This window comes from Alligator sinensis, unplaced genomic scaffold (assembly GCF_000455745.1).
Source record: "Alligator sinensis unplaced genomic scaffold, ASM45574v1 scaffold777_1, whole genome shotgun sequence".
In the NCBI taxonomy this organism is placed as follows: domain Eukaryota; kingdom Metazoa; phylum Chordata; order Crocodylia; family Alligatoridae; genus Alligator; species Alligator sinensis.
Genome location: NW_005841882.1, coordinates 1,034,852 through 1,054,883, shown reverse-complemented (window position 1 = coordinate 1,054,883; position 20,032 = coordinate 1,034,852). Strand labels below are relative to the sequence as shown.

The following is a 20,032-nucleotide window of genomic DNA, read 5'->3' as shown; positions in this document are numbered from 1 at the left end:
AGGCAGCCTGCCTCCCTGCCACCTGCCTGCCTGCTCCCCACATACAGCCTCAGGCCCCCCCCTTTGCCCTCTACCTCTACTCCCTTTCCTGCCCTTCTCCCCCAGCTTCTGCTTCCTCCATCCCCCTCCTCTCCCCAGCCTCTGCTTCCCCTTCCCCTTTGTTTCTGTTCCCCACTTCCTTCTCCCCCAAAGACTCTGCTCCCTGCTCTCTCTTCCCCTCCCTAGCCTCTGCTCCTCCCTCCCTCCCCTACCTTACCCTTGCTCAAAGTGAGCAGGTTAGCAGGCTCCATCCCTGTTCTAGCCTGGGGCACTGAGCATGGCCCCAGCCCAGCCCCTGCAGCAGCCATGCGGGTTGCAAGCCACAGCTATGGGACTGGGCTGGGGCCATGCTCAGTGTCCCAGGCTGCAATGTACACAGAGCAAGGGTAAGGCGGGGGGAAGGGGAAAGGAAAGAGAAGTCAGTGGGGTGAGCAGAGGCTGTGTGGATGGCAGGTAGGGGCTGGAGTCCAAGCCAAAGCAGCCACCTGCGCTCCCCACTCCCAACATCCTTGCACTCAATTCTAAGATTAGGGGCTCCTCCCATGTTAAATGGGCGAGGGGCACTTCATCGTAGAATTGAGTAAATACAGTATTTACTTTTATGGTCTTATTAGTGCTACAGGAGCAGACACAATCTGTAAAGTGAATGAAAGCTAAAAGGAAATCACCAGCTCTTATGACATTGCCTGTTAAAGAAAAAAAGCACAGAAAGATACCAGTCAAAGGGGACTAGTACTAACTCATGGATTTTGCTGAAAACAAAAATCATAAGAAAGAGCACTTCAAAGGCAAAAAACAAAAGTTTTGAGTTTGTGCATGAGCAAATTAGGCTTTATTAACAGAATGACAAGGAGATGGCCTATTTGCCTCTGTAGCATCTTTTGGGATTCTAACAGCAAAGACTTTCAGGAGCAAAAACTTGGACTCCTTACGATCTCCCTCAGATAGCTAAAAGAACTATGCTTCATCCAAGTCCCCAAAAGAGATACTAGGAGAGGCCCAGGCCTCAGCACATTATGAGACTATCTAATATTTTCAATCAACAGAAAACATTATTTCTGACATTTTCTATTCTGTTCTCTCCTACAAGTCTGTGTTAGTAACAGCTCCAGTGACAAACAGCTTGAGTTAAAGATTCAGCAACAGAACTATTATTTTTCTTATCCCAAAAAGAAGACTTAAAAAAGTCCTTTAATTGATATCCTCCCTCTGAAAATAAGAATAGCTTTGGCTAAGATTGCTTTGATCGAATAACCATTCAATTTTTTACTTTAAATGTTATATACTTTACTTTGGTTTCTTCTTTTCCTGTATTTTATGTTCAATAAACTTTAAGACCTTGGCATGAATGTTACAGTATATCTGCCATAGTGGCTAAGAAAGCTAAATTCTCTGGGCTCCCAAACAGTAAGCATATTTAACTGTTTGATGTTATACTTCAACAGGGACATGCTAATGCATGTTATTACATGAGCATATTTCTTTACATAAATGAATATATCCCATCTTTATAATTTAATCTTTCTTATATTGGAAACATAAAATTAAAAAAAAAATTCTTGAGACAACAAACTTCTCTCATAGCAAAAAGACATAGTTGAAAATGATGTTGTTTATAGTAGATATTACAACAGACATTTACCACCACTACCACATTAGTACCTACTTGATAAGAAAATCAAGAATGCAAAATTGCAGACTTAAACAATTTTGTTACTTTCTCTGCACTAGTATTTTTAACTGGAATTTTAAATTAGCATTTGCTAGTTTTTGTATCAGTCAGCATTAACTCAGAAACTAATCCAAACCCCAAAGAAATATAAGAATGACTTTCTACTGAATTCAGTATGTTTTGGATCAGATCCTTATCTAGCCACATAAACGTGCATAATACATCTGCCTATATAATTAATGTTCTACTATGTGTGTGCTCAGTAAGCTGTTTTCAACAGCTCATTTGTTTTGGGATTGTGGGTCAGGACCTTATCCTTTGAAAACCGACTTAGCAGCAACAGTTTAGTGGCCATATTCAGAGACCAGACCCACATTACAAAGTTTTTTGCCATAGCTATATTACCTACATGCATGGAAAAATGGACCATCCAGCCAACACAAGTAAGATGGCAAAATCTCTGCTGTAGAGATGCAGCTCTGCCAGCAGAAGGATGATTTCATCAGCTTATCATAATGCCATACAGGAAAGTAACATGGCCTTTTCCCCCAGAAAAACCTCACTCTGTTGGTATCTCTGCTAACTGTAACTGTTGTGGAAGAGCCCCCAGCAGCAACAAAGGCCCTGTGGTGTAGACACAAGTCTGCACTTTAAGACCTCATGTGGGTAAAACAGAATTGAATTCTAGTCTCCATGACAGGCCTTACACTTTTAAAAAATGGCTGAAAAACTGCTAAAGAGTGTGCTTTGAATAATTTTTACAACGGGCAGAATGGATTTTGCTTTCATGTTCCAGTGATTCAAAATTATTATAGAGAAATTTGTCCAACCTTTCCACAAAGAAGCCACCTCAGACACAGGCCAAGCATAGGAAATATAAGATCCAATAATTAATTTTCGGTGAATTAAGTGTGCAAAAAAGCCAGGATGTTTTTTGTTTTTTTTAAGAGAAACTATTTTGCAGTCTTAAATATAGCAATTGCCACTGCTGTAATAACAAATAGCAATAACCATTTTTCTTCTTTATGTTCTAACATTCATAAGTAAATCACAGCCACAAAAGTCTTTTGCACCAACCGTCTAAAGCACTTTAGACTGAATACTGTAAGGAAAAGCAGATTTATCCAAATCAGCAAATCTCAACCAGGGCGCCGTGACATTCTGGGGTACTTTGAGAGCATTTCAAGGGTGCCTGCAGGGTGCTAGGCAGTTTTAGACCTGTTAGGTGCACAAACATGATTCACAAGACAAATCCGAAGTTTTCAATTAGGGATACATACTATTATAAAACATTCTGGCCTGTTGTGATCTTTCTGAGCTCTTTATGACAGAAAAATTGCTCTATTATTTTTCTGTAGTCAAAAAAAAGACAGAAGACTAAAAGCTGGCATTTTCTGAGAGGTGCTTGGTTTTATTGAAGGGTGCCTCAAATCTACTGATGGGTGCAATGAATCTAAAAGGGTTGAGAACCACTGCTCTAAATTTCTGATTGCAACTTATATCCTAAATTTAAAAAAATAACACACAATAAAAAAGCAGCAGTTAAAAGTCTCAAGAGCCATACTGCAGTTCCTGGCCCCATTCTTAATCTTAGAGCCCAATCCATTCTTGTTTGTCCTCAAAACTGAATTTTTATATTAAAGTTCACTCAGTTGCTTCCTGGCACACACAAATTCTGTGCCAGAAAGGGAAAGATTCCATCACTAATAAACAGAAGGAATATAAAAAAAAGTGCCAAGAGACATGATCCCTGGTTCTTAGCTTATGCATTACAACAAAGCATAGTTTAGATTTAAGGCATTTTGAAGATAAAAAACAGTAAATGATGTTGGGCAAATTGCTTTCAGATGTTTTTCCCAAGCTCGATGTGCTATTCAATCCGATTAGCTTCACAATGCTTGAAAACAACACTCAATTACATTTTCAAGAGAATACTAAAATCATATTTTTCCATCACTATTTCAACAAATATGCTACAGAGGTTTAAGTCTGGAAAATGATTAATTCTCCTGTTTTGAGCCTCTCTTCTGCTGATTTCAACAGGACTTTTATTAGGCATGCAAGGACTGACAGCTTTTTAGGAAAGCAAATAATGCCACCGTGGTAAGATATAGAACGCTGCTTGGTGCACTAGGCAGCTTTGGGTAGTGTAAGCATCGATGTGCAATTGAAGAGTTAGAACAGAGTGCCAACCAGGTTGATAAAGCCTATTTTAATAGATACCATTCAAACTATTTTTCAATCACTGCAAAGTTACAACAGAAGCAAACAGAAAAAAGGTTTCTGCCTACTTTCATAACACTGAAACATAAGTACTGAATATTCATTGCAGATAGATTTTCATACAGTGTAATATTGCCCTGTGGAACAAACTGCAAATCACTGTGGATAAAAAAGCACCCCCAAAAAACCCACTGCAATTCCTGAGTACTTCTGGCTAAACGTATGAAATAGATTGGTGGCATACTGTTACTCTTTTGCATTTTTAAAATGGCTTAACAAATAAAAGCTATGTTCTGATGCCATGCCTGAACAGTGCACCTGTCAACAAAAGCTATTCTGTCCCAGCCAGCACTTTCTTTTCATTGCTCACTGTGAAGAGCTGACAGAGTTGTTTTATGTTAAAACAAAAATATTTGAGTTAATTTTAAAACAGGAATCCAAGACTGATGAGAAATGAAACTGTGTGTATGCCATAATGTGAAATGTCTGGGTACATAATGAAAAACTGTATTTTCAATTATAAATATTTATTCACAACATAAGTGTTTGTACTGTTTGGACTGTGCTTTTTTTCTTTCTTTCTTCCTTACTCATAATCTGTAAGCCAAAACAAGACAAGAGTAAATTCAACACATTTGTTTTCAACTGAATGAGGAAGCCTACCATTGGGGTTATTTACCAGGGTTGACAACAAATCCTCAGCTTTTGGAATTATTATTATTATTATAAGGCTGATAATAAGAAAGAAACACGTTTAACAGGTAAGCTTCTTGTGCTACCAATTTTCTTTGAAAACCTGTAAAGCCTGATTCAAAAAACCCTTATGCGCCCTTACATCAAGCTTAGTATAAAGATGATAATGCCCTTTCACAAGCTATATTTATTTTTAGGCTTGATCTGGCCAGTTCCCAAATGGTTCTTGCGATGAGAAAGTTTTCCAAATTCCATAGACTTAGAAGGGCAAAGTACATGTTTTGTCTGGTACTCAGGATATGTACCAACTTATGGGTGTTAATTGTTTTAACTAAGTACACTATTCAAATTTATTCACTGTATTTCAAATTGGCCAACAATAGTTTTGCTTCATAAATGTAAAAAAAATCATCTATAGTATTATTTCTATGGCTTTCAACAGAAAGAGTTTGCTTTTCTTTTGGTAATGTTCTGTGGGGTACACAATTTTTTCTAAAATTTAGGGAAACAAGCTCATCTACAATAAAAAGGGGAAATGACTGAAATCATGCATCTAGCTATAACAATCTGTATATTCTCTGAAAGTAAATGAAAAATTAATCTCTACAATGTATAGTATTCCTTGAATGAACAATTTGCTCCATATACTATGGCTCCAGTAAAACAGAACTTAAGTTTCGGGAAAAATGAAGAGAACTTCCAGAGCAATGGCCAAAGACTAAGGGACTAAGGTAAAAATAAAATTTAAAAAATGGATATATGCCTATTATGGTATAATTATTTATATTAGAGCAAACCTCCTACAAACCTCAACCAAGGATCAGGGTTCCACTGTGTTAAACATTATGGACAAGTTAACCCCCCTCCCTCCCCCCACTGCAAAAGTAGATTCCCTGGTCCAGGGAGATCACAATCAAGGAAGGTCAAAGGACAGGACAAGAAAAAACTGATAAGAGGATCTGAGGCAAAACAGCAAAGTAAGGATGCTAAATATAAACAGGTAGTTTTATCTTGTTATTTGCTGATCCATTACCTATAAACCATTGTTCATTTGACATCACAGGAGAAGTGAAGTCATTTTACAGACTGGATATTTCTCCTCAAGTATAGGGAAAAGTAGGAGAAAGCATGAAGTTGTTGAATGAGAAGTAGAAGCTGACCACATTGGCTAGGTGCAGACATTCAAAAAGCCTGAGGTGAAATCGATCCAAGTTGCATGGTTTTCTGTAAGTGGTGCAGTTTAGATGGGCAGCGAACAGAACATACATTTGCCCTTTGGCAAGGGGAGCAAGGGGGACAAATCTTAGTCCAGGCTCCACCATTTTTAAACCAGTCTGTGTGCACCGAACTTCTGTTCTGTTACGGGTATAGACCAGTTTCCATTCATTTATAGTGGTAAAAGTGCAATGTCTGTACACTTAGACAGGGTCTCAACTGTTGTAGGCACACTTTTGCATCAGTTCTGACCTAGGCACCATGGTTTTTCCCTGACACTGTTTCCCTCTGGTCCTCAGCTGTGGCACAGGCACAGCACCATACCCCCTGGAAACAGCTCAGATCCTTATTGCCCCAGCCTAGCACAGGTGAAGCCTCTTGCCACCAGAGACTCCCCAGCTCCATGGGCCAGATCCAGGGGCTCCATGAACTGCATCTAGCCCCCAGACCTTACAGTGCCGAGGCCTGGACTAGTAGTTAGATGACTGACCATATAATTTATGAATGCAGACAGATGTCAAAAACTAAACTTTGGGCCTGTCAGAATACTATTAAAATGGAGTCCTCTTCTGAAAATCTGAACTAACAGGAATTATGAAAATTGTTAGCACTTGAAAAATGTAAACACAAAAGGGGGAAAGGAACTGGACTGGGTGGTACAAGGCAGTGTAGCTAGGATTACTGTGATGTAACAAAGACAGACAGCACTTAGGTTTAAATTTTTTAAGTAACCTTGTACAATCTCAATTGAGATGTTTAAAGCTAGCCAAAGTACTACCAGACCCTTCAGGGAACAATCCTGCCCTAGAAGTAGAAGCATCTAATTGCTTGGGCCAGTAGTGCTATACCTCCGGTCCACACATCTGTGCTATCTGACCCCCAGGGCTCCACACAGGTCTGGAAATTTGGCAGCAGGGACCAGTGGTAATTAATGCTGCCCAATTTCTAAGCATTGTATTGGACCTGCACATGAGGCCAGGGTGGCAGTCCAATCCAGCATATGCAGGGCCAGGGCTGAGGCAGCAGGCCCAGGACAGCAGGCCTGATCTTGTACACACAGGGAGGCCAGTGGTCTGAACTGGCATGCGCCCATGCACCAGATGGTACCTGCACACTGACCCCACACTGGATCAGGTCCATGGAGTGACCCTGTGCATCAGACGGACCCCTCACCAATCATCCAGTTTACATCCTGGAACATTTGGGCACCACTGCTATAGGTGGTTTCCATTCAACTTCCACGCTTGTGACTACCTATTTACTCACATCTAAAACAAGGTGTTTTTTCCATTGATCATCATGGGAGGAAGGCCTCTCTCATCTTAGATCTGCATACAAGCTAAGGGGTGGGGTAGGGCATGCTCAGAGCCAGAGTCAGAGCCACAGCAGCCTCCTGCTCCTTGCACCATTTGCCCTCTGCAGCTTCTGTTCCCCGCCCCTTTCCCCCCATTACTGTCAGGTGCAGCTCAGTACCGGCTCCAGCTGGACTCCTTCCTTGGCACAAAATACAGGGAAACTCCGTCCCCTGCCTGGCCCATTAGAAGCACCGCTGCTGCTTCATGGCTCAGCAAGGACTGTGCTTCCATGTGCTGTGCTCTGTGCCCAGCAGGGAACACTGCAAAAGCAGCACCTAACAATAAAGAGGGTGGGGAGAGGCAGACTGTAGGGAGTGCAGGGGAGGGGCAAAGACTGTGGAGAGCTAGGAGTGGGGGCAGCAGACGGCGGAGATGGCAGGAAGGCTGCAGAGGGAAGGAGGCGGCAGAGGACAAAGGAGCCCTGGACACCTGATGCATCACAGCCACTGCTTCCCCTGCTTTAGCAGTAGGGAGGGGGAGAGATTAATTTAAGACATCCCTCCAATAACTGAGATTCTATACCTGGAAAATTATAACAAATGTATAAACTTCCCATAGATAGAATCTAACTTCCAATAAGAAAGAGTTGGGGGGGGGGGGGGGAGGGCCTGAAATTCAAGATGGTCTTAAGTTCAAGTAAATATGGTAGTATATATTCACCACTGTGTTACACCTGTCCAAAGTTAACAGAGATACTGAATTTCTGGCCTCATTAATACAGAAATTAAAATACAGTATCTTACATAACTTAGCTCATAGAAAAGCTTTTTCTTTGCTGTATGACATTTTACATAACTTCACAAAATGATTTTTGTTTAAAGTTTAAAAACTATCAGTACATATGCAGATACAAAGATTAAATTTCCTTCTAAATATTATACATTATTTATTGTGCAGAAACTAAACAGTTATTTTCTAAATCATCAGCATATAAATTAGCAGATCAGAAATATTTATAACCATAATTTATTGTTGGGTTAATATTTCTTTGGTAAAATGCCAACAGAAAAAAGTTATTTTAGGCTTTTACTAAATATGCTTATACTTTTTAAAGAGTCAGCATCTTCATTCTCTTTACCTGGCCAGTCTTATAATGCCTTGCAAATTGGTTAACCACACGATAGTCATTTGCAAAATACTCCATCAGAATAGAGGGAACTTCTGCAAAATCAGTAGAACATCTGGTCCCTTTAGGGAGGGGAAAATAAACGAAAAACAAGAGCATTAGTATAGAGCCAGTTCCATTAACACAAGTAGTTGTTTCCAAGAGTTCTCATTAGCGTTCAATTTGCTGTATTATTCTCTACTTTATGAAGTCAGTATTTTATTTCTATAATGTTATAATACATACTGGGAAAAAATCATTACAATCCTGCCTTTTTACTATGAAATCACAAAGTAAAACATAATATTTGAACAGCTGGATGAGGTGCTTTATAAAGCTGTGGGTCACACCCTTTCTGAAGGAAATTCGGCTGCAGCCAAATTGGCCCCACATGAAACACTTGTTGGTTTTTTTCTTCTTTTTTAATTGTCCTAAGCATAAATCAAAACTGTACTGTAAATAACACTGCATTAATCCCATTCAGTTATAATTCTTATCTTCCATCTGTTTGCTGAGCTTACATATAAAAGCATAGATATTAGGCTCCTACAATACAAGATCAATCAATGCAGAAAAGCACTTCTGAACATTCAATGTAGGTCCTGAATACGTGCGATAAGTAACAATTTTGGAATTACATCATTAGGTTTTCATGCTTTCTCTTTTTTCAATACTGCTTATTACTCACAGAGTCACTAGAAAAGACTGCTGAAACAAAGCTGTACTTTTAGTTGTTAATATAAATGGGAGTTAGGCATATCAAGCCTAGGTTATATTTTGGAACACGGAGGTGGTTGGGGACCACAAAGTATTCCAAAAGAGGTCTCAAAATGGCATTGTATTTCATAGAGTCATAGGGAAGTAAGGCTAGAAGGGAGCTCCAGAGGTCCTCTAGTCCAACCCCTTGCCTGAGGCAGGATCATCCTTATCCAAAACATCCTAAGCAAATCCATAATCTAAACTCTTTATAAAACTACCATCAACTCTGACCATGGGGTAAAATTCCTTCCTGACCCCAAATATAGCAATTGATCTGACCCTCAAGAAGGACACAAGACCCTCTAGCCAGGAACCTCCAGGTTAAGTCCCAGCAGGAACACTGGCACAACCCAGTCAAAATCCCCAGCCTTGGCTGCAACCAAACCCCCAATGCCTCTGGGGAATGCTTAAAAAAACCCACAAAAAACCCTGACACATATAGCAGAGAAGGGGGGGAGGAGGAAGTTGGAGCAGTATTCTCTCCCAGCCACATGAGGTAACCATAACAGAGTATAGAAATAGCTATGCCTATATCATCCCCAACCAGTAGCTGTCCAAGCTCTTCTTAAATACCTCCAGTGATGGAGAGTCCACAGCTTTCCCAGGCACTCTGTTCCACTGCCTTTTTGTTCTAACAGTGAAGTTTTTCCTGATATCTAATCTAATCTAATCTTACTTTGCTGTAACTTCAAGCCATTGGTCTGTGTCCTACTCTGCAGTAAGAGAGAAAAGATGCTTTCCTTCTTTTTTATGGCAGCCCTTCAGGTGTTTGAAGACTGTGTTCTTACGTGCCTTTTCTGCAAGCTGAACATGCCGAGAACCTTTAGCCTTTCCTTGTATGCTTTATCATCTTTGTTGCCTGACTCTGGACCACCTCTAACTTCTCCATGTCCTTTTAAAATGTGGAGCCCAGAACTTCACACAGTACTTTAGATGAGTACTCTAGGTGAGGCCTAACCAGTGCCAAGTAGAGAGGCACTATCACCTCCCCTCCCATGTCTTGAACCTAACAGAAAACAGAAAACTCCTGAACAATATCCCAGCCCAGCTCTGGTGGCTAACCTCTGCCCAACTAAGAAGGTCTTGCAGCGTATATGGAAGGGCTCTGGCAGGCATCGATGAGGAGGGAGTTCAAGAGCTGAAAAGTGACTGCTGGGAACAACCTCCATCAAGTATTTCCCTATCAACTGAAAATATCTTGTTGTATACATCCTAGACACTGCGTTGCCTTGCTCACAGCTACTATATATTATTGGCTCAGTTGTTTTGTGACTAATACACGAAGAGTAGAAATAGACGTCACCAAATAAAGCGGATCAGCTGTGTCCGCGTGTCCCAGAACAACTCATCAGCTTCACTGGCTAAAACACATATTGCCTGTTGTTCTGCCCGTTGATGCTGCAGGACAACAGGTGATGTGTTCTCCCTGGGCTTGAGGGTCCTGATCCTGCGCACATTGGTGTCTCTGGGGTGTGCCTCAGTAAACAGGAAAACCCCGACTTTCCCTGCTTACAGTGACATGTCCCAGAGATCTTGGGGGTGCATCTCTGTAAGAAGGGAAAGCCAGGCAGGCACTCCCAGGGCTTGAGGGGTCCAATCCTGTGCAGGGTCAGGCTCCTCAAGCTCCTGGAGAGAGAAAGTAAGAAAGGGTACCTGAAAATGTAAAGATGTTAATAACAACAACTTAAGTCTCAAATATTCCGTCTGCCCTACCTACAAATCTTGGTTTTATTCAACAGCTCGCCAATCTTCTTTTCCACCCACAGGAAGATGAGTCCCTCCCTTTTCTATTATTTTCTTGAGGCATCAAAGCCATCATCATATATCTTTAGGTTGGACCACTTGGTGTGCCTATAGCCCCCCATCATCATAAACAGTGTTTTCAAGACAGGAACAAAAGTCACTCCTGCTGCTGCTCTTCTAACAATGGCTCAAGCAATGCAAAGGGAGTAGAGACTCCCTAAGGAGTCTTTCCATGAAAGACTGCTGCCAGCTAGGACAATTCTGGAGTGTATTTAGCAGCGGTACGCAAGGGCTTACAGTATGACTCTGTCTGAAATAAACTGATGTCTCTGTCATCAATTTCCTGCTCCAGCTGGAGTATTTGAACATGCCCATGTACATGAGATACTGGAGATGGACACATCTAGTATCCCTGGAGATCAGAACAGAGTAGAAGGAGGGCAGCTGGCTCAATAAGTATTCAGATCTATTGGGTAGAAACGTTTATATACAATGTAATTTACATTAGCAAAGTCAGCTGCAATATACTGTTGAAGGCAGTTCTTTTTAATGTCGAAGTGCAAGCAGTATGCTTGCTTTTGAGTGCAAAATATGCCTGCCTGCAAAACGTGACAGTGACATATTCCTCTCAACAAGCATCCCTCTTTAACTAATCTCAATAGCATAATAAAAGTCCGTGCTTACAATTCCATTTTTTTCCACTTTGCATGGTGCTAAACAATTGTTCTGCCCCAACAACTCTTACTTCCCACCAAGTTCTTGTGTAAAAGCACATTTTAAACTGTTTGCAGATATTAAAAACGGTACCATGTAGCTTTAACCATACCATGGCTCTAACCCACTTGCCACAGTTGTAAGAGAACAGAGTCAGGCCAGCCTGGCAGCTGCCATCAAATATGCTAAAGCTGACTGCCATGGTTTGAAAAGAGCAAGCTGGAGGAAAAATAAGCATGTTCTTTCTAAAGCATGCTGTTTTGTGTGTATCTGGTGATCCGTGACTTGTTATCCAGTGTGTTCATTCATGTTCATTTACTTTGATAAGAGAGCCTACTACTTACCTACACACACTAAAATTATCAATTTATTTCATTAACAACTTGATTTTAAACGTAGTAAACACAGAACCTGGCTCTGGCACTTTAATACCACAAATTCTTTTTTTATTTGTTTGTTGAAGAGGGGGGCAGGGGGAGAGGGGGAGAGAGAGAGTGGAGGACCCTCTTGGCATTAGATTTTACACTGTAAATTCCCTAAATCATTTGCAACCCAACCACTCTATTTCTATTTAGCTCAAATAGTTTCAATCAACCTATTCTTCTTATATTACATACAAAATGATGGAAAGGGGTGCCTGCAAGGCACTGGGGTAATAACATGAGAACACAAAAAGGGCAAGACTGAAGGGTTTGGAGAATCAGCTAGATTCCTTAATAAACAGGACAGCAACTGCGTATTTTTTGTACTCAAGAATCCAAAAAAATCAAGTTATCATCAAGAGGCTGGAGGGATTCTGGCAGCATTCCAGAGGCAGTAACAGACGTACACACACAAAAAAATCTGGCATGAAAGAGAAAAATAAAAAATGGAGGTCAAAGATGACTTCAAGTTTCTGTCCTTCAGAACAGTATTAAGGTTTGAATTAGAGAGAGTCAAGAGTGAAAATCAGAGACACAAGACATTCTTTGTTTTCATTCTGAATCAAAAGCTACTTTCATTCCATTTCATAGTTGAGGGGGGAGTAAACAGAGATCCTCTGATAGCTGCATTTTTTCACCCTTGTCTTCAAAGGGTATACAGCATGGCAATCCTCACCTCTACCCTCATCCACGATGATGTCCCAAAGATTAAAAAAACATGCTTCTTCTCAACTGTACCAGCTTAAGGAGACAGGGACCTGAATCCTTGCATGATGCTGCAGTAATTCCAGGTTACATTTTAATAACTAATTTTTGGAATTAGTTAATAGAGTAGAGACAGAGGGATCAACAAGTCAATCAACGGTGTGCATGTTTAATTGAAATGTACTGTTTTCACAGGCCTGTCAGAGAAACATGTACTAACGTATAGAAAACGGCAACACACTGAAAGTTAAAAAGATAATGCAGAACTTTGGAAAACTTATAAATATATATAGTCATCAACATATATACACCATCCAATCAATGCTTGTTGTGTGAAGGATGTGTGCTATTATTCATGGCTTCACTTTTGCACATTAAACATTAAAATATGGTTTGCAAGTTTTTAAAAAAAGAATTATTGGCTGACCAGGTTCAACATCATAAAGCAAGGGGAGACAAAATATGGCCTGCAGGCCAAATTCCGCCCACCCTGTGATTCTATCTGGTTCATGGCAGGTCCCTCGGTCCCATCTGGCCAAGGCGCAGGGGGCAGCCTGGACTATGGTGTGTGTGGCCAGTCCCAGGGCCCTTGAGCATGGAGGTGCTGCCTGGCATGGAGCACAAGCCACCTAATCCCTGAGCATGCCTCTTGGGTACACAGGGAGCTGTAGTCTCTGAGGCCGGGCAGCCGGGCTCAGCTTCCCAGCAGCCCCCGTGGCAGCAGCTCCTTTTCGCTGCCACTGCCAGTTTCTCTGCTGCTGGACCCAGCCAAGGCACCCCAGCCTATTTGTACTGCACCCACCACCAGGGGTGCTGGATGGAGCATGCAGGTGGGCAGGCAGGGTCTCCATGGACACTGGCCCAGGACCCCTGAGGGCAGGACACACTTGGCTGGGTAGATAGGATGGGGCTGCGGGTGGGTGGGGAGTAGCACCCAGTAGCTGGACGGGCAGGCAGGGAGATTGCGGGCCAGTGACCGTGTAGGGCCAGGGCCCAGGGCAGAGCTGCAATCTGCTCCCCACACTTTCCTGCAATGGGTGCTGGTTCCACGGGCAGCGGTCAGCCCATGCCTGCAGAACCGGCACCTGTTGCAGGGATGGGCAGGGAATGGATCAAAGCTCTGCCCTGGACCCCAACCCCATGCTGTCACTGCCCTGTGATGCCAGCCCTGACCATCCATCCTGCTCCCTGCCTGCCCACAGTCAATCCCATCCACCTGGCAGAGCACACCACTCTTTAAGTGGTCCTCCACCCCAAATAATTGCCCACCCCTTTTATAAAGTTATTAAGAGCTAGTTAGACAATAATTCAGGAAATTAAAAGGGACAAAGAGATTATTCAAACCTTTTAACAACAACAAACATCACTATCATCGATTTCTTACCAGTGACATGTTGGTATCGAGTTCGTCCCAACATGGAATGCATGGCATGTCCCATTTCATGAAAAAGGTTCTCCATCATTCCAGGAGTTAGCAGTGTTGGTATATTCTTGGTTGAATGAGGCAGACTCAGCATGAGAACAACGACAGGGAGCTGGTATTCTCCATTTTCTCTTAACCTGCCTCCCCGAACTGTGAAATGGCAATCCTTTTGAAAATAAAACACACACAGAGTCATGCTACATGCCTATATGTTTAATATAGAAGGGTCATATTCTCTTCTCATTTATACCCTATAAATGAATTGGCTTCCGTTGAGCTGATGTAGTATAACAGCAGAATTAGACCCAAAACTTTATAAAGATACTTTATCTACGTTATTTCTTTTCAGAGTATATTGGAAGTAGCTTCTTTCATTTCATCAGGAAATAAAAAACTGAACAACTTTTAATGTATTGAACAAAACAGGTCTTAAAGGTACATTTAAGTTTAAAACATACAAAGAGTAAATATCACAACATTCAACTTTCCACCATTCTAAAAAAAGATTTTAAACAGTACAGGGCTGAGCTCTGCTGGTGTGCTAATCCTATAATAATAATTTGTACATAAAGTACAATCTGTCCCCAGTCATCAGTTGAGTTTTAAACAGTAAACTCAAAAGCAAGCACCCATATGAAGACTAAAGAAAAATCCACACAATACACTGCAGAACATTAGAATCATAGAAAAATTAGGGTTGGAAGTGACCTCAGGAGCTCATCTAGTCCAACCCCCTGCTCAAAGTAGGATCAGCCCCAACTCTATCACTAGCATACTTCATTACTAGTATACTACAATGCATTAGCAAAAATAATTAATACCCAACTACAGGAGACAAAATAAATAAAGTAATAATGTTGTTTAACATGTGTGCACATTCACTTACTTGCCAAAAGTTGGTAATTTGCAATAAGTTTTCAAATAATTTCTGCTAATTAGTGAGGGCCTACTGTATTTCGTTTTGTAGTTCTTATTTTGACCCTGGAATAGGAGTCACAATGTGTCCTAAAACTGTGGACAGCCCAACTATTTAAAAGGAAGTTTGGGAACTGATCCAGCTGACATTTGACCTTTTGCCTTGGCACAGAGCATATTAAGTTTCAAACGTTAATTGTTCAAAAGCCATAGGCAGAAAACAGGAAAAGAAAGCACTGATTCTTAAAATACTATTTAAAAAACAATGTACGTCTCACCTCTGCTGCACCTGAGGCTTCAGCCTGGTTAGCACTACTTAACATGGACTGCAGGACTAAGTCAAACCGTGTCAACATATACCACCTATGTACCCATGCAGCTACCATGCACAGGATCCTACATTCTCTTCCAACTGTACAAAACAACGTAGCTATCATATTTACTCGAATGCAAGATGCGGATTTTCCCCCAAACAACATGGGGACAGGGGAGGGAGCGAGGAGGGAGTCCCTCATCTGCCATTTGTATAAAGGAAACCTCATTAAATACACTGCCTATCTTTGAACTGCTGCTAAAAGCAACATGTGCTCAGTAAAAACAAAGTAATTATGAAGCTGATTAAATGCAGCCAAAAGCAAGCATTACTATAAAGTACATGGCCTATATTGGGGCAAACATGCTTATGGAAACTTACCACAAGAATAGGTTAATGCAGCCCATCTGAATAAGAGAAATGGTAGTGCCCATTAAACACACTTCTTCTCAGCACTGACTCTTTTTCCAAGTCATGGTGAGCCACTACACTGCATATATATTTACTTCCTCTTCACTCCTACAGCTGAGTCCTACCTTTCTTTTCCATGTCCAACAATTCCTGTTTCTTCACTAGCCTGAACTCTCTCACAAACATCACCAAATGGGGACCCAAACAGTTTACCCAAAATCCCTGATACCACCTCTCTCAGCCTTTGCAATGCGACTGCCCTCCATGAAGTAAAGCTGGACCACCTTCCCCTATGTCTCACTTGCATATACATTTTTGGAGGATCCCAGGAATCATGACCAGGGGTCTACAGAACTCAAAACAGCTGCTGGTTGATTTTTCGGACAGTCTGTGAGGCTGGCAGCCATTTTCACGGGTCAAGCTCAGCAACACCTCCCTCTCCCCCCAATGCCTCTGATTGGCCAAGGAACCCTGGTAGTCCTACCTCTCACCACTGATTGGCTGTGAGGGCTCGCCGTCATGCGGCCTGACTCTTGCCACCAGCTGGCCACATGAGGGGCAGGGGCAGCAGCCATCTTGCCATACTGGCAGCCCACTCCCCCCTTTCCCCCACCCATAATTTTTTTTTCCCCAGGGTGCCTGCCAAAAGCATGAAGCCTGCCCAAGATAACAGTTTTCAAAATTGGTAGGTCCTTACTCATGACAAAAACACAGTTCTAATCATGAGGGAGTGCTAATTAGCACATCAGTCCTTTGTGGGGGGCCTCTGGAGTACACACATAATGAGCAGTGCTGAACTATGGGGTCACCAAGGCTTGAAATGCTGCTGACTCACCTGGGGCACAGCTCAATCAACTATATGGTAAATCAAGAGCCTTTTGGCTCTGGACTAATATCATGTATAGTTTGTACTCTCTCTAAGCAGGTGCTAAGGTGCTACTTAAAAGTGTGTTTATAGAGTACCTGTGCTAAAACCTGCCGCAATTGCTAAAAAGGTAAAATGAATGATTTCTGAGGTGAACTAAGTCTATGGGTACTATATGCAATTTGCTGCAGCTTTGTTTATTTCAAGGTCAGTTTTTAAAAATGTGTTCCTTATTTCCACGTGCTTAGGGAGACCAGGGTCTGACAGTAAGGGAGGGGGAAGGAGCCGGGAGAGGGAGGAAGGGGGCAGAGCACAAAGAGCCTACCTGACTTGCCAGATTTATTTTCCCTGCTATAGCAGTGAGAAATTCAAGACACACCTCCAATAATTAGATTCTATACCAAATTTATACATTTTTTATATACAGACCCCAATTATTGGGGGACTGTCCTATAATCATGGTTGTCTTAAAATATAGGACCTATGATTTTTAAAAACATACTACCAAAGTTTAAATCAGTTCACAACAGAATCTAAAAGGAAGTTACACAATTCACCATAATGATGTTTACCCTTTGAATGAAGTATTCCTAGAATCCATGCAACTTAAGGATTTTTCCAAGATTAGATGCAAGTAAGGCCAAAGGTAATCTTGTTATGTCTGAATGCTATGAATTTTAACTCTAAATATGTGTTGCTAGATTAAAGTTAAAAGTGAAAGGTCCTAACAGTCTTTACCAGTTACAGCTACCACTCAGTTTAGCCTACAGTATTACCTGATGAGGTTTGTCAGCTCGTTGAAAGAAGTCACAGTAGATGTATCCCAGCAGGCCCTCTTTTTCATGGACAACTGCCTGGGAAAAAGTATGTGAAAATATATGTTTCCAAAGTAAATACCCTGTTGATTGGGTAAGTTGGAAAAATGTAATTCTTACTGACAGAAAAGGTTTATATTGAATCTACCTCACACCACATTACAGTTTGCTGATACAGGAATAATTTGATAGTAAATAGCTGAAATATATGTATGAAACATTCAAGTGCATTCTTCAAACCAAACCTATTTCTACAGTTTACACAAACTGAGTACCCAACAAAACAAAAATAAGCAACATCTCTTATCTGCATATACTAAACTTTTTCTGAACACCTCTGAAATATTGCTGGAGTTGGTTTATGAAAGAAACAGATTTAATTTGGTAACCAGAAATGCCAGATTGGCCACTGAGAAGCAGTAGCTCTCACTGGAGGCTAGGCCTAGAAGGAAAGGACAGAAGGAAATTCACTGGAAAATAGTGAGAGGTCAGGGGAAGGATAGGAGAATTGATCAGTCCTGAATGTGGTGTCTGTTTCTGTTATTTCCAACCTACAAGACAAGAAGGAAGTGGGATATAGTGAATCAAATAACAAAATAAGGAGATACACCCAATAGAAGAGAAAGGAAAGGTAGCAGACAGTAGGACTACATACTTACAGCATTCTATTAGGTTGCAACAATGTAAGTTAGCACTATAAAAGGGCAATAATCATCCCTCTACAGCAGGGGTGGGCAAAATATGGCCCGGGGGCCAGATCCAGCCCTCCAGGCCATTCTATCTGGCAAGCGGGGCCCATAAAAAAAATTTAGAAAATGAATACATCTACCCCTAGCTGCCTGTCAAATTCGACATAAGCCAGGGGCAGTAGGACGCAGGGGAATCCACCAGCAGGATTCAGTGGTTCCAGAAGCAAAGCTTGGCATCCCCGGCCCTGCCCAGCCAGAAGCCCCGTGCGGAGCTGAGACTTCTGGCTTGGGCCCCTGGGGCTGTTCCTGACTCCCTGTACTGGAGGGAAATTCATTTAAGAAGTGGGGGCGGAGGAGACAGGAGAGGACTGCAGGCGATCATCCCAGTACTCAGGGATGGACTGAGCCAGCTGCTGTGGTCCCGGCGCTGCAGCCGGGAGCCACATGGTGCCGGAGAGAAGGGGCAGCGAGTGGCCACGCAGAGCTCAGTGATAGCCAGGCAGAAGTACAGGATACACGCTGCTGCACCAGGGCTAGGGCTAGCAGGGGCTCAGAGTGGGGCGACAGAAGCACAGGCCTGGCCTGGCTCCATAGAGGATGTCTGGGGAGGGTTGTGGCATGTGTGGAGGGGGCTCTGTGCACCTGCTCGCTGTCACTTCTTCCCTCCTGCTGCTGCCATTTGCCTGCTGCTGCCACCATTCCTCTACAGCTCCCTGCCAGTCGCTACAGCACCACATGGTTCCCGGCTACAGCTCTGGGCTGCAGGACACACCAGGAGCTGGCCCGGCCCTTACGATTCTCAGATAGCTCTGTGCAGTGGCGGCTGGGCCAGTCTGGCTCCTGCTGCGTCCTGTGGTCTCGGCCAGGAAGCGGAAGGTCAGTGGTGGCAGATGGGAGGAAGTGGTAGCGAGCAGCAGCATGAGGCTGCGCTGGTGCCAGGAGCAGCAGGAGTGCTGAACCTGGGCATGGAGCACTGTGGGGGGTTCTGCCTGCCTCAGGGTGGTTGTGGGCAAATCCTTTCCCTCCACACATGCCACAACCCTCCCCAGCCACCCTCTCCCCAAACACTCATAGCTCCCAACAAACCATGCCGATCCACACCCCACAGCCACACACACACACACCCTCACACACTCCCCCACACTCCACATATCCACCCACCCACCAGTCTACATCCCACACTCCACATATCCACCCACCCACAAGTCTATATCCACCCACCCCCACCCCTCACAATATACAAGACTAAGACTTCATTTTAAGCTATTGTGCAATCACCTCTACGTACACTACACCAACACATGTAAATCAGGACAAAAATATTTTTTAAAATCAAATTAATGAATGTTGTAGTAAATGTTTGATTTTTAGAATATAATTTGGTATTTTTCTGGTTCTGAGATGACAAACTCTTGCTGAAAGGAGTTCTTCTGGGGGGGCAAGCAGAGGGACTTCTGGTGGCAAAGGTCAGGGGTGGGACATCCAGTCCCAAGATGGCGACCAGGGGGCGGGGCACCTGTCAAGGGGTGGGGCTACCCTTGAGGCCAACGGCTTGCCAAAACTCGGTAAGTGGCCCTCCACCTGAAATAATTGCCCACCCCTGCTCTACAGAGAAACCACATCTGTATTTAGATGCTAAAGCATAAACAGGCACTTAGTGGGACTTTTTCAAGCATTCATGATGCCTAATTTCAACTGAAATCTATGTACCTTATGTGCCTGAGAAACAGGGGTGTCAAAGATATGGTCCCCAGGCTGGATCTGATCTGTGGAACCCTATCAACTGGCCCACACTGCTGCCAATGGGTCTGAGAGTAGACCCACAGGCTGCATGCGGTGCCTGCTCTGGGCTGAGATAGTCTGTGAGCTGCATGTGTGTGCTACCAGCCTGTGGGCATGATCAAGGACCAGCCCTGTGCCATTCATCAGACCACAGGACCAGATTAATTTGACATT

General features: G+C 42.7%; 1 protein-coding gene across 1 annotated transcript in view; it reads right to left on the bottom strand.

Annotated features, from left to right (window-relative positions):
- The window catches only part of MIPEP (mitochondrial intermediate peptidase), a 99,958-nt gene that overhangs the window by 38,577 nt on the left and 41,349 nt on the right, over positions 1-20,032 (bottom strand). Inside the window, exons 13-15 of the mRNA XM_025196601.1 lie at positions 17,349-17,426; positions 14,030-14,234; positions 8,276-8,385 (exon numbers count right to left, since the gene is read on the bottom strand). Of these exons, the coding sequence (XP_025052386.1) occupies positions 8,276-8,385; positions 14,030-14,234; positions 17,349-17,426 (393 nt within the window). The remainder of the gene's footprint in view (positions 1-8,275; positions 8,386-14,029; positions 14,235-17,348; positions 17,427-20,032) is intronic.